The sequence below is a fragment of the Sus scrofa genome, chromosome 6, assembly GCF_000003025.6.
Source record: "Sus scrofa isolate TJ Tabasco breed Duroc chromosome 6, Sscrofa11.1, whole genome shotgun sequence".
Taxonomy (NCBI): Eukaryota; Metazoa; Chordata; class Mammalia; order Artiodactyla; family Suidae; genus Sus; species Sus scrofa.
The window spans coordinates 31,568,236-31,583,787 of NC_010448.4; the positions used below are offsets into that span (position 1 = coordinate 31,568,236).

The window sequence follows — 15,552 nt, forward strand, 5'->3', positions numbered from 1 at the left end:
TTAAAATTCCACACATCAGTAGAAACTACGCAGAGAGTATCAAGCCTCGAAACCAAATTGCCTGGTTTAAATCACATTCACCATTAAAATGTTTCTTTATGCTTGAATTTTATATGGGAGGAAATACCATATTTAAAATTTTTTGCCTTTCAAGTAGAGTAGCTCAAAATGGTTTGTTTATCCAAGTGATACTGGCTTTGTTTTATCAAATTAATACACATTAAAGGTTTTCTTTGTCCTTTTATCACTTAGTGGTTGCTCTAGAGCTAAAAAAGCACTTTCATATTGAGAAAGTGCTGCTTTAAGAAACAATTTAGAGTATAGAGCTATGTTTTTGTTTGTGTGTACAATGTCTCTGTTATGCCATAGCATTTGTCCCTGAAAAGACTGTGATGCGAAATATATTCCACTAAGACTTCTTCATGCTCTTGTTAATCAAAACCCTACAAGTGGTCACCTTGGACTAGCACAGAAAGGTGGTCAGAAGTGGTTCATTGAAAAAGATAAATTTGATTAAAAGTGAAAAGAACGTATAAGATTTTGCTTTAGATCTTTGGTGGAGTATCAGAGATTCAAATACAAATAAATTTTAAGTGGGCAAAGCTATTTTGGGGGGCTTGTTCACCCTAAGTTCCATTCTTGCCTTAAGTAACCCCCTCATAGGGCTTTCATCTTTGCCCATTTGTTCTTTGTCTTTTTTGGAGGGTTGTTGAAAATTGACCAGCTTCACAGGAAAATACCAAACTTATGCATATGTAAGAAAAAAAAACGTACACACGTGCTAAAAGGTGTAAAAGTTCTTTAAAAATACATGATAGCTTATAAATGGTTTGTGAAGGTTTTTATTTATTTGGTCTTACATATTTTATAGTTTATTTTCTATAACCCTATATGCATAGCTCAGGAAACTATCTTAATCATATTGTTGTTGCTATAATTCCTACCTTTGGGGGGAAAAAAATGCTTCCAGATACTCTGACTTTCAGTCTTTTCAACATTCAGCATATAAATTGAAGAATTTATTGACTCAGAGTTCCATCTTACATTCTTAAATGTGGTTATTTGAATACATTTCTGAATGGATACTACTGTTGCTCAGATCCTTAATACTGCATAGAAAGTATCAATAGCAAAGATCTTTTTTGTTCTTACTTCCAATCAGTGAACAATGCTGTAACATGTTCTAAAGTGGTCTTAAGGATGGGTCACAAAGAAAAAAAATCTTAGAGGAGTACATCAGAGATCATATTAATATCAACCGTTACTGTTTTTAGAGACTATTTTAAGTAATCCTTCTATTAATTACCTTGGCATTTTTACAGAAACTTCAACAACACGGACAATGAAGTCTCTCCAGGCAGTGTCACGTATCAGTCGTGAGGAACTGGAAGACAGATTTTTGCGTTTGCATGATGAGAACATTTTACTCAAACAGCATGCCCGCAAGCAGGAGGATAAAATTAAAAGGTTATGATAAAAAGCTTTTAGCTTTTTTGTTCCTGACGCTGTAAATTTTGGGGGGTGTGCTTTTCTGTAAACTTAATTGAAAACCCCACCTTGAATCTTTTTTGGAACAAGGCAGGTTGTTCATAAATACAGTTTTTAAAAATGGAAAATCTTACTAGAATAATAAACCAAAAAGATGATGAGTTTTAGTATGTCTGAAGTTGCTATTTGAAAGAAAGAGCTAATAGCTCTGAGTGCCATGAGTATATCATATCTCTAAATAACTTTCACTTTAATATTTATAGTTTAATAAGCAAATAGCCAAACCATCTGTTTTTTAAATGTCCTGATTTTAAAAATGAATGTTTTAAAAAGTAATTAGCTACTCTAACTTGTTAGAATGCATATTCCCCTAAGATTTGGGGTTTCCTGGTGAAAATGTCGCTATCTGGAACATAGATAAACTAACTTTCTAGACTAATTTTGGTTTAGTCTAGAATCTATATATCTTTAATTCAGAGAGTCTACTGTTCTTAAAAAAAAAAACAGCCACTTTTGTATGCAGAATATTTCTGCAGGGATTATGTCTTAAGAGTAGATATCTTGAATTCTTTCCAGTTCAGAAATATTGTGACTATCTCCTGAATGTGTAGCATTAAAAGTTCATTCTCGTTTGTAAGCGTGACCAGAAGCAGATCTGTATTCATATTCATGTTCTAGGTTCAATGGTAAGGTGAGACAGACGTTGAAGAAAGAAGATAGGGGTTTTTTTTCTGCTTAGAATTTAGCCTATAAAGTAGTGATTCTAGTCAATTCCTACTCTGAAGACTTTAAACACCCACTGACCTTCTTTGTGTGGGACTTTTACTTTGAGTTGGTTTTTGAATCATGGTAACATGATTTTTTTTCAAGACATGTGACTCACCTACCTGATTCCTTTTCTATCATCTTGTCTGAATGAGAAATTTAGTCTGTGACCACTAACAGTTTTGTTTTATTTTTCGTAAACCTAATTGGTCAGTAAAAGAATTGAATTCACAACCTTGACCTCATTAGTAATTTGTCCTAGCCAGAAAATGGAAAACAACTTAATGATGAGCTATGTTGTTTAGTGGGAAAAGGCCTGGGCTAGGAGTCAAGTTGTGTGCACGTGTTCTTTTATCTCTCTGCCTATGGTATGTTCAAGCCATTTAACCTCCTGGGATTATATTTTACTCAGCCCTGAGAGTGGTGATCCAATGACCACTATAAGCCAAAGCTCTAATTTCCATCTTGATTTCACATCACTGACGCTACCTAGATGCACGGGTAAAACTATCTTTAAATTTACCCTTAAGAATAATTAGAATCACTTTAATAAAAATGTGCATTTGATAAACCACCCTTCAAAAGAAGCACTCAAACTTTACCCAATCATTTATTTCATTAATATCATGAATAATCAACGAAAATTGATTGTCTATTGCTAGACAAAACAAATGCAGTCTTCTGTTTCTTGACAAAGTTACTTGACTCTCTTTGAAGGATTTTCAAGCCTGTCTATCAATGTGTTCTTCTTGCCTTAAAAGTTAGGGTTGTTTATTTTTCTCTAGATGTTGACTGCTTTTTCACATTAAATCTGTGTCTTTCTTTTGAATGTCATTTCTATCAATGTGTCTAAGTCCTTCCGTAACAGAAGATTGAGATAATCAGGTTGACAGCTCGTTTAGATGGCTACCATCTTGCTATGGATAAGCCATTTGGTGGGGTTCAGGTCTTCAACTCATTCATGGGCTAGGTAGAGTGTGGATCTGGTGGGCTGTGATACCTGCCCCAAATTTCCCAGTGATACATCCTTCTCTGGATTAGGTGGAAAATGAACTAATCCATTGATTATTTTACTAGGGTGTTTGTGGTACTCTTGGATCTTGGTTTTTATTATCCTATATCCCTTATAAAGCATGTTTAATGGATGTGCCTCAAGGGAAAGAGAAAACAATCTTAACTGATTATGTTATGCATAGCTCTCCCCGATGCCACATGCTGTAGGCCGAGTAGCCAGAAGTGTAGATAGACATGTATTACTACCGCTTTTACAGAGGACTCTGCTTAGGGCAAAAAAAGGTTGTTCTATGACATCCCAAAACTATTAAGGATTTTTTTTTTATTTCACTTTTGTTCTCTTAAGTAAAAGCTTCTGTCCATAACCATGCTAAAATAAAGCAAACCCCGTTTAAAGTAAAATGAAGTGTGTTTTTATTTTCAATCTCCTGTCTGGGTCTTTATAAAAATAGATTCACTATAAACTAGAATCAGCTATTGAAGATGTGCGACCAATTTTGTAAAGTCTTGAACTTGTGTCTCTCATCAAAGCCACCTTTTCTTTCTTGTACTGCCAAGATTTTTCCATTCACTGTCAAGCATGTTTTCTGTACGTGTATATTACATCACCCCCATGTGCCCTTTCTGTCTTTTGTTCTGTCTAACCAGTTTTTATCAAAACTTAAAAGAATCAAAGGTATAAACTCCTGAGATGTCAAAAGCACAATGTATGTCTAAATTTAAAAGTAACATGAAATAATATTTTTTCTATCTAATTATTTTCTGCCATTAAACACGCATGTTTCTTGAGCACTAAGCAACGTTTAATGGTGCATTTGGGTTTCTTTTGGCTTTTTCATTGGCTTTTAATGTGTGTGTCTCTACACATTCTAACATTTTGTATTTGTAACCTATCTTAATTCTAGAGAGACTGAAAATAATACATCACCTAAATGCTGCATAGTCTTAATACACTTTTGAAAAGTTTTAACTTACTGTGGCTTGCAGATATAACCCACCACATCCACAATCTGTAGCTACATTTTAAGTGCATACAGCATTCCTACATAAGGTCATGCGTTAAAAATTGCATTTGAGGAACATATGGAGTAAATATGTGTCCTCTCTTTACTAACCTTAAATGATAAGCCTTAGGAAACTGTTATTTGTCAGTGCTATAAAGCAGATTGTTGCCCAGTGGTTTCAATTATCATCAAAGGATTCTTCACAGGCAGTAATAGTTACATCAAAACCTGAAATTTATTATTCAGGTTCTGCACTGAAGTCTTCACAGTGATTATGTTCCTTTCAACAGAATGCATTTTATGCTGACTTCTCACATTCCTTTTCATCTTTTTATTATTTCCCTAGAATGGCCACCAAGTTAATACGGCTAGTTAATGACAAGAAAAGATATGAGCGGGTTGGTGGCGGCCCCAAGCGGCTGGGAAGAGATGTGGAAATGGAAGAGATGATTGAGCAGCTGCAAGAGAAAGTTCACGAGCTTGAAAGACAAAATGAAGTCCTCAAAAACAGACTAATATCAACCAAACAGCAACTTCAGATCCAGGGTCACAGGCACACTCCGTACAATTATGTGCAATCTCGTGTTAATACTGGACGTAGAAAAGTGAATGAAAATGCAGCCATACAGGAGTGCCCCAGGAAAGGTAAAATGAAGCTCACATTAAATTCTAAATTTAAGTCTTAGTAGGTTGTTTTACACACACACACTATTATTTCTATATAATGCATGTTTTTAAGTATCTTTAGAGAAAAGTTTTTTGACTTTTTGATGAAATCATACTGACTTGAAGGTCATTTTTTTGTAAGAATCACTAGATTACTCTCAATTTTGTTTAGAAAAACATTGAACGTAACTATCCGGATAAAAGAGGCAAATATGAAACTACATAAAATACGAGTTTAAGTTGGTTTTTATATTACAGACGGAAATCACATTGACTCAGGCAAATGGAGAAGCCCCTAGTTTGCTTCTATGATCATACTGTTATTCTGTGTGATCACATCCAAGTTCTTCGTACAAAGGCCTTCTGTAAATTGTACAGAATTGGTTAAATCTCTATCAGTGTATGGAGGCAGCTTGGCAGTGGAACGTGCACATAACGAGGGGTTTAAAAAATTGGGTTCTTGCTCCTTTACTTACCCTCTGATGACCTTGGACAAGTCTAATCATTCTGAACATGAGTTTTCTTTACATGTAAAATGAAAGGATTTAAGCCAGTGACCATAAAAGGTCTCTTCCATTTCCAAAACAGTGATCATAGGTCAACCACTTTCCTCATCTTGAAAATGAACCACCTAAAATCTACCCAGCTTATAAAGCAATTCAGTTGCATAGAGGAGACTCAATGCTATAGATAGAACTTAAGTATTTCTAATAAAAATTCCTGGTTCTCCTCACCACAAAGTTTATATAATGAAGCACAAAGTCAATAAATATTTTAAGTAATTTTTTCTCAACAACTAGGGAAGGAAATCAAATTTTAGTTCTAATTCCTCTTGGTTTGGAATGTGCCTCACATAAAGACCAAACATTTTTAGGGAAATAAAAAATCATGTAAAACTTTCATTTCAATTCATTGAGGGAAGCAAAAACCCCATCTGAACAGAAAGAGAAAGATTTCTTCTATTTTTTTTTCTCTGAGCCAAAATGTTAACACTGTCTGTTCCCTGGACAGAGTTCCTTTGAAGTCAGTAAGGCCTCTATGCAGGCAGGAGGCAGCTGCAGGATGAAAGGGTTTGGCTACTCCTAGCTGTGTGAGATTGGCACTAGACTTTAAATATAACCAAAATAACCATAATGAATTATGAATCAGCAAGTACATTCTGTCGTGAATTAACTTTGTACATGGGAGAGAGTGCTTGACCTCCCAGAGCCTCATTCTCCCCATCTGTAAAATGGAGTGATAACACCGGATTAGAAAAAAGGTCGGGAGATGATAGGTCCACAATGATGTATTTTGCCTTTAAAATTTTGCCATTCTTTCTGCACCTTAAATTTTGTCATCTGTGACTGTAGTTGGAGAAATTGATCTCCGTGGTCTGCAAGGTCTTTCATGCTAAGATATATTTTGAATACAAATAGTTTTTTTTAAACTCTGGTAGTGATGTTTAGTTTTTCCATAATTTATGTAGGAAAAGCTTAAGAATTAGTATTACTGCCAAAATAATATAATTGGCAAATTTTTACTCAGTAAACTATTGTAATGTTTTAAGCAGAGCCTGTTCTGTTCTTTAGTCTGGATTATAGCAATAAATGTTGAAAATTTGGGAAATAGCAAATAGTTCCACTATTCTTAATTAAAATTCTCATTTTTTAAAAGTAAACTTTTCAAAAGAGTATGAATTTTTTTCTGTACCTTTATATCTGGGACTGTTCTCCATTTAAAAAATCTAAATTATTTGCCATGTTTTACCTTAAACTGATGCTTAATTATTTCTATTTTTTAACGTTTTCTATAATGTAACTCCTATAATTAAAAGTGTGTCAAGGAGTTCCCATTGTTGCTCAGCTGGTTTTGAACCTGACTAGTATCCATGAGGATGTGGGTTTAATCCCTGGCCTTGCTTGGTGGTTTAGGGATCTGGCGTTGCTGTGAGCTGTGGTTTAGGTCGAAGATGCCGCTGGGATCCTGTGTTGCTGTGGCCTAGGCCAGAAGCTGCAGCTCCAATTCAACTCCTACCCCAGAACTTCCATGTGCTGCAGGTGCACCCCTTGGGAAAAAAAAAAGTGAGGAGTGGGGAGAATGTCAAAGTTCCCTTGTAGTGCAGTGGGTTAAGGATCTAGCTTTGCCGCAGCTGTGATACAGGTTGGAATTGTGGTGTGGGTTCAATCCATGGCCTGGGAACTTCCACATGCCACGGGTGCAGCCAAAAAAGAAGAGTATGTCTCATTTTTAACAATGGGACCAAGCTTGTAAATTACATGTAACTATATATTTTTTTTAATTATGTTTTAAGTGCAACAGCAAAATGCTTCATTTAAAGGAATCCTATTGATGATCTCATCTTCAACTGCCTTTGTTTAAATATGAATTTTCTTATTGAGGTATATTAAAGTACAGGAAGCATTTTGACTTATGCTCATAGGGCCTATGAATCACACAAATGAAGATAAGTTTTAAAATATAAGGTCAAGGGGTATGAATGAGTAATTTAAAAACCAAAAATCCTTTATAAAATCAAAATTTTAAAACCTTTTTCCTTCATACCTCAGTTTATATCGTAAAGACCTGAATTTTAAAATGTTTGATTCTTTCAGAATTTACTTCAAGAGTTCTAAATCTAAGTTGAATAAAACTGCATCTGGGTAATGGTTTCCATAGTAGCATTTGTTTTTTGTTGTTGTCAGGGTTTTTTTTGTCTTTTTGCCTTTTCTGGGACCGCTCCTGCAGCATATGGAGGTTCCCAGGCTAGGGGTCTAATCAGAGCTGTAACTGCCGACCTATGCCAGAGCCACAGCAACGCGGGATCCGAGCCGCGTCTTCGACCTACACCACAGCTCACGGCAATGCCGGATCCTTAACCCACTGAGCGAGGCCAGGGTTCAAACCCGCAACCTCATGGTTCCTAGTCAGATTCATTAATCACTGAGCCACAATGGGAACTCCCTCCATAGTAGCATTTGTTAAATGACTAATACTTGGTCCTATGTGCTGTGTTTTTTTTTTAATGCCCTTGATGGCTGAGGTCTAACAGTTCCTTTGGGAGTGGATTCTCTGCTTGTAGAGCACATATCTATGAATACTTAAGAAACTTTATTGTATTAAAAATGTCCTGATTATAGCAAATCAAGGGTCCTTCATTTTTAACTTCGCTTCTAGAATCTTATTAATTTATTTTTAGGTATTAAATTCCAAGATACAGATGTAGCAGAAACTCTGCAACCCATGCCTGCTGCAAAATATGGCAACAGTTTACTTGAAGAAGCCAGAGGAGAAATAAGAAATTCGTATGTATTCTTTTTGTGATCATTTTCTTTTTTTTTCTTTTGTTTTGTTTCTCTTTTTTTTTTTTTTTTTTTTTTTTCTCTCTCTCTCTTTTTTTTCCTTCTCTTCGGCCATGCCCATGGCATGTGGAAGTTCCCAGCCAGGGATCAAACCCATGCCACAGCAGCAACCGAAGTCACAGTGGTGACAACACTAGGTCCTTAACCCTCTGAGCCACAGAGGAACTCCTGTGGTCATTTTAGAACATGGTATATTGATCATGTCTTTTTTGATCCTTCCCTTTCCTTTATTTTAAATAAAATTGCTTTGTGCTTATAATTTGCTTCATTAAAATACAGCTAGATCTGTGAGGTAAGAACAGGTGTTATGTAACATTTCCAGTAAGGTGAGGAAAATGAACAACGTAACCAACTGAATCAATGGAAGTATTTAGAGAACAGACTTCTTTATTATAATTTCCGCCCCCCCCCAAAGCAATGGCCTAAAGCCCAGTCATTCAAAATAGTATAAGCTTTAGAGGCAACATTTTCATTCTCAGAAGAATTACAGGTAGTTTTTTTTAGGTATTAATTAGTCTTTTTGTGGTTTAAAAAAAAAGGAATTGGAAGGAGTGGCTTTAAAGTTTGGAGCTATCAAATACATATGGATTTCAGATTTTGTTTCACTGTGATCCTGCAGTACTGCATTCTTCATCATACTATGGTTTCAGAAAAGTTACTTTTGCCACATTTAGCTTACTTTTCCAGTTAATCAAAGCCTCATGGTGACTCAGTGTCTGTAAGTCACACAAATGAAGATAAGGTTCTTCTACCTTATCTACAAGCCTCCTCCTGGATCATCAAAAAGTGACAATTCTGAATAAGGAAAGAAAACATGAGATAAGGAGAATCATACTTTAGATAGCTGCTTAAGAATAATGTGAGCTGAAGTTTTTTTTTAATATTTTAAATGCCTGTCATAGTAACAATTGCCTGTGAGAGAATAAAACTTAAAAGACTAGACCCTATTACCTGCTAGTTAGCAGAGAAGCCAGGGTTCTGACCAGTTTCCTGAGGCTCATTAATTACAGTGGGAGGTTGCCAGACATGATAGAGGTAAAATATAAGCTTGAGACCATGAAGTTATGTTCTGCAAATTTCTTGGCATTTCTCAATGAAGTGTAATTCGGGTGCTATAGGCAAATGTACATGCGAAAGAACAGAGGCACATAAATTATCTGAAGATGGCCAGATCATAGAGTGCATCATAGGTGACCCAGAAACACTGCACTGAATTAGCCAAAAGTCCACTCCATTGCCTAGGTCATTATTTTCTATAAAGGAAACCTCGAATTCTTCCATATGTACTTCCAAATCCTCACCTTTAATCTGCTAATGTCTCACTGTGTGCAGAGGTACTTAAGCCAAAATTTTTAACTTTTGCTTGTTCTTTACTATGAAGCACTTGCTTTGTACTGATCTTAAATACTGCAGATTTTTCCTCAAACTACAAATTCTTGTAAAGATTCTTTATTTCAGAGAAAATGTTATTCAGTCTCAGAGATGCCGGATAGAAGAGTTGGAGGACTTGACTGAGCTTCTGAAAACCCAGTTGAGGAGAAAAGAAAATGAAGTTGAGTTATCTCTTCTTCAGCTTCGGGAACAGCAGGCTACAGATCAAAGGTATGTTAAAACAGAAATGTCACTTTGATAAGGTCAAAATTAGTTTAAAATAATTTATCATGTTCTATGGAAGGATAAGTCTAGTCGTTTTAAAGATCATGGGAGTTTTTTGTTTGTTTTTTGCTTTTCACGGCCTCACCCACAGCACATGGAAGTTCTCAGGCTAAGGATTGAATCAAAGCTATAGCTGTAGGCCTACACCACAGCCACAGCAATGCAGGATCCAAGCTGTGTCTGCAACCTACACCACAGCTTAAGGCAATGTAGGATCCCCTAGCCACTGATCAAGGCTAGGGATTTAACCCGCATCCTCATGGATACTAGTCATATTAGTTTATGCTGCACTACAACAGGAATCATGTTTTTACTTAACATATTTCATATAAGCTTTCTCTAGACCTACCAACAACTCAAGTCTAAGGGCATTTTTCCTTAAACTACTCTGCCTCATCTAGTTTCCTCTGCTCATTTGCCCCATTTAGCAAGCCTACAGTAAGTTCAGATACTATTTGATTGTATCTACCAAGAAATATGTGACCAGCACTCAGCTGTTGGCCTGCCATGTGAAAAAGTTTTTTTTCAAGCTTAAAAGGTGGTAAGTTCCCTAAGTACACATTTTTTCACCCCATAAAGATGTTACCTCTCCTGGTATTCAAAATTGACATCAGCTTCTGCTGATTGATTGGGTGACAGCAGGCCCCTTCAGTAGTCTCCTTGCTGACTCTTCATTTTTGACATTTGATTATATAGTATTTTCTTTCCCATCCTTCTTTGTCATCTCTTGGTTGCTAATGCCTCTTCTTTCATTTTGTGCCTCCAAGTTGTGCTTCCAAGACTTTATCTTTTTACCATATTCTTTCTTGAATTATTTTCTTCCTGTAGGCCCTTTTTTTTTAATTTGGACCAATCATACCCCAAAGTAGAGTAGAATATTGAAATCCCATGCACTCAGCTTTAACAGTTATCAACATGTTAACCAATCTTGTTTCATCTATCCCTTCACCTTCATTTTCTTTAATTAACTGGCCTCTGCCAGACATCATGTCATCACACCTGTAAATTCTTCAGTATATATCCCTGTCTGATAAGGAAATTTTTTGTCTTTTTGCTGTTTCTTTGGTCCGTTCCTGCGACATATGGAGGTTCCCAGGCTAGGGGTCGAATCGGAGCTGTAGCCACCAGCCTACACCAGAGCCACAGCAACTCGGAATCCGAGCCGCATCTGCTACCTACACCACAGCTCACGGCAACGCCGGATCCTTAACCCACTGAGCAAGGGCAGGGACCGAACCCGCAACCTCATGGTTCCTAGTTGGATTCGTTACCCACTGCGCCACAACGGGAACTCCTGATAAGGAAATTTTTTTAACATAACCATGCTATTATCACACCTAATGATTAACAGCAATTCCTTGATATCATCTAATAACTAGTTCATATTCATGAAGATATCTTTTTTCTTTTTTATTTATGAATTTTATTACATTTATAGTTGTAAAGCAATCATCACAACCCAATTTTATAGCATTTCCATCCCAAAACCACAGCCCATCTGCCCACCCCCCAACCTGTCTCATTTGGAGACCCTAAGTTTTTCAAAGTCTGTGAGTCAGTATTTGTTCTGCAAACAAGTTCATTGTGTCCTTTTTTTAGATTCCACATGTAAGTGATAGCATTTGATGTTGATGTCTCGCTGTCTGACTAACTTCACTTAGCATTATAATTTCTGTGTCCATCCATGTTGCTAAAAATGCTGGTATTTCATTCCTTTTAATGGATGAGTAATATTCCATCATGTACATGTACCACATATTCTTTATCCACTCCTCTGTCAATCAATAGACATTTAGGTTGTTTCCATGTCTTGGCTATTGTATATAGTGCTGCAATGAACATTGGAGTACATGTATCTTTTCGATTCATGGAAGTAGAAGGAGTAGGATTGCTGGATCAAATGGTAATTCTATTTTTAGTTTTCTGAGGAATCTTAATCCTCTTTTCCACAGTGGTCACACCAGTTTAGAATCCCAGCAACAGTGTAATAGGGTTCCCTTTTCTCCACACCTGCTCCAGCATTTATTGTTTGTAGACTTTTTGACAATGGCCATTCTGGCTGGTGTAAGGTGGTACCTCAGAGTGGTTTTGATTTGCATTTCTCTAATAATGAGTGATGTTGAACATCTTTTCATGTGTTTTTTTGGCCATCTATATGTCTTCTTTGGAGAATTGTCTGTTTAGATCTTCTGCCCATTTTTTGATTGGGTTGTTTGTTTTTTTGGTATGGAGCTGCAGAAGGTGTCTATAAACTTTGGAGGTGAATCCCTTGTCAGTCGATTCATTTGCAAAGATTTTCTCCCATTCTGTGGGTTGTCTTTTCACTTTGTTTAGGGTTTCCTTTGCTGTGCAGAAACTTTTAAGTTTAATTAAGTCCCATTTGGTTTTGTTTTTATTGTCCTTACTCCAGGAGGTGGATCTGAGAAGATATTGCTGTGGTTTATGTCAGAGAGTATTTGGCCTATGTTTTCCTCTAAGAGTTTTATGGTGTCTGGTCTTATATTTAGGTCTTTAATCCATTTTATTTTTGCGTATGGTGTTAGGAAGTGTTCTAATTTCATTCTTTTACATGTGGCTGTCCAGTTTTCCCAGCACCACTTATTGAATAAGCTGTCTTTTCTCCATTGTATATTGTTGCCTCCTTTGTCATAGATTAATTGACTGTAGGTGCCTGAGTTTAATTCTGGGCTTTCTATCCTGTTCCACTGATCTATATTTCTGTCTTTGTGCCAGTACCCATACAGTTTTGATGACTGTAGCTTTGTAGTATAGTTTGAAGTCAGGGCGCCTGATCCCTCCAGCTCCACTTTTCTTTCCCAGAATGGCTATTCATCACTGAATATGGTGATCTTAATAAATTGTCAACAGCTGTACTTAAAATTTTTTGTTTTTGTTTGTTTTTTGTTTTTTGTCTTTTTTTTTAGGGCTGCACCCACGGCATATGGAGGTTCCCAGGTTAGGGGTCGAATCAGAGCAGCAGCTGCCGGCCTACACCACAGCAACAGCAGCGTGGGATCTGAGCTGCATCTGCGACCTACACCACAGCTCACAGCCATGCCAGATCCTTAACCCACTGAGTGAGGCCAGGGATCAAACCCGCAACCTCATGGTTACTAGTCGGGTCCGTTAATCACTGAGCTATAAACTCCTAAAATTTTATCTAAATATAAAAATTCTGCACTTAGGCCAAGCCCAGCCCTCAACAGTTGAGGACAGAGTTATCAGACTACTTTCTCTGTTGTATTTCTTAAATGCCAAAGAGTAAGATGGACCCTGTGTTGGCCATTCCTTCTTCCAAAGGGATGTGATCATCTAAGAAATGGTGTGTTCAGTGATCCAAAGATTCTTCAGTCCTAGGACTAGAACAACAGAAGAACTAGAAGGATAGGCAGGTCCACATATTTTCTACTATAAATCTTGTTGACAGGAAATGTCAGCATATACTCATAGAAGATTTTACCTTAAAAACTAAAGTACATTGTTGTGGCTGTAGTGTAGGCTGGTAGCTACAGCTCCGATTAGACCCCTAGCCTGGGACCTTCCATTTGCTGTGGGTGCTGCCTTAAAAAAACAAAAAAGAAAAAGAAAAAAAGGGAGTTCGCATCATGCCACAGCAGTAATGAACACAGTGAGGATCCATGAGGACAAGGGTTCTATCCCTGACCCCACTCAGTGGGTTAAGGATTTGGCATTGCCGTGAGCTATGGTGTAGGTCGAAGACACAGCTTGTATCTGGCGTTGTTGTGGCTGTGATGTAGGCTGGCAGCTATAGCTCCGATTCGACCCTAGCCCAGGAACTTCCATATGCCGTGGGTGCAGTCCTAAAAACACACACGTAACACACAAAAAAAATTAAACTAAGGCCTTCCTGGGAGGGGGTATATTATTTACTCCATAGCAGTCTATTTTTTGTCACATCCAGAATTAGAAGTAGGGAAAGAATGAGTATTACATGTAAATAAACTTTTGTTACAAAGGCCAAAGAAATAAATCAACTTGTACCCTACCTTATAGATTTTATAAAATGGAAAATTACAGGTTATTTGCTTGGAATGAAGGGTACCTATGGTGAATAACTTATTATTTCTTGAAATACAATTGTTGAAAACTGAAGAAATGACTTTTCAAATAAGGGTCTTCAGGACTTTTTTTCTTATGTGTTTACATATAGCTCAAAATTTTATGTGTAACAGCAATTTTTTGAGACTAATGGAAAACTGTTGAAAAATGTTGGGGAGAATATAAAACTTGGTATAATTTACTGTAGAGAAAAATCACAAAATGGAAAACATATTTAAACTTCTCTTTCACGGATACATTATTTCAGATTTGAAATTCTAGAAGTCTGATCTGAATGTTGGACTCCTTGTTCTCAAACATGAACCTAACGTAGTTGTAATCTTAAGAGTGTGGTGCTTGATATTTATGGCAAAGAGCCTTTTCATAGAATATTACAGAAACTCTTCGTAGTATGTGTTTAATAGACCAGTTTGGTTTGGCATCAGCTCGACATAAACTTTTGGTTATCCAAAGCCCTTAATTGCTTTGAAGTAAAAGCCCAGTGCTGCTCTTTTTTATTAAAATCATGTTTTTTCCTGTTATTGTGGTCTATTTTGGAAGACTGAGTTGTGATTTTTGCATATGTTCTACATAATGCCTCATTAGCAAAAAATCTTGTATCATTTACAAGTAGCCTGAATGTCTGTGTTGTTTTGAACAAAAATCCATATTAAAATTTAAACAATATAAAAATGCACATTTTCTGCTTATTAAAAAGCCCGTCTTAAATTAAATGCAAAACAGTAACCAGTGAACACATGTACATGAACATTAAAATCAGGATGATTTTACCTTTTATTGACTTTTTCAACTCCAAAAATATTTATACTCTTACCAAATGTGTAACCAGTTTGTACTGTTTTCTTAAGTAAATGTTAGGGTGTTTACCTTCTTAATTAAAGATCATGTAAGTGCCATAATGTCCCAGTGGAGGAAATTTAACCCATAAATATTTCAAACGCTCTGACTTGCCGTCTTCCGTTTGGTTGACAGCACACTGTCAAATCTTAAAATACAGAGGCCTTCTGCAGCCACGCAGTATACACAGCAGCTTGGCTTTACAGGCTCCATCTTTCCAGCTAGGCACAGATGCCGATTACTTCCTGGCACTCTTAAGTTCCTCCCCAGCTTTTCACTGTGAAAAATCACAAACCTACAGCAAAGTTGTTAGAATAGTAGTGTGAACACTCACATACCCCACCTCCCCGGCCTTGGCATGTTTATGAATGACACAGCCCAGTCAGGCACAGGCCTGTCTCCTTCCCTCTTCCTCTTCCTCTCGCTCGCTCTCTCTCTCATTCTTTCTCTCTCTCTCCCTCTGAGAGTTAGGTGCACTTATCATGTCACCCTCTCTATACTTGTAAGCACCTCCCAGGAACGAGGACATCCTCCTGCATAGCCACAGTACAGCTGTCACACATTCAGGACATTTCACAATGAAAGGTATAGCTGCATCATCAAAGTACACAGTCCATATTCAAAGTTCCCAGTTGTCCCAATAGTGGCCTTTATAGCTGTTTTTTTTTTTTTTTAATGCTATTTTTGTTTTGTTTTGTTTT

The 15,552-nt window shown here is 36.8% G+C and overlaps 1 protein-coding gene across 4 annotated transcripts in view; it reads left to right on the top strand.

Annotated features, from left to right (window-relative positions):
• RPGRIP1L (RPGRIP1 like) overlaps positions 1-15,552 on the top strand; it is a 95,604-nt gene that overhangs the window by 3,299 nt on the left and 76,753 nt on the right. For all 4 annotated transcript variants that reach the window (XM_021097099.1, XM_021097100.1, XM_021097102.1 and 1 more), the window contains exons 3-6: positions 1,323-1,467; positions 4,618-4,916; positions 8,116-8,221; positions 9,737-9,880. In XM_021097099.1, the coding sequence (XP_020952758.1) occupies positions 1,323-1,467; positions 4,618-4,916; positions 8,116-8,221; positions 9,737-9,880 (694 nt within the window). The remainder of the gene's footprint in view (positions 1-1,322; positions 1,468-4,617; positions 4,917-8,115; positions 8,222-9,736; positions 9,881-15,552) is intronic.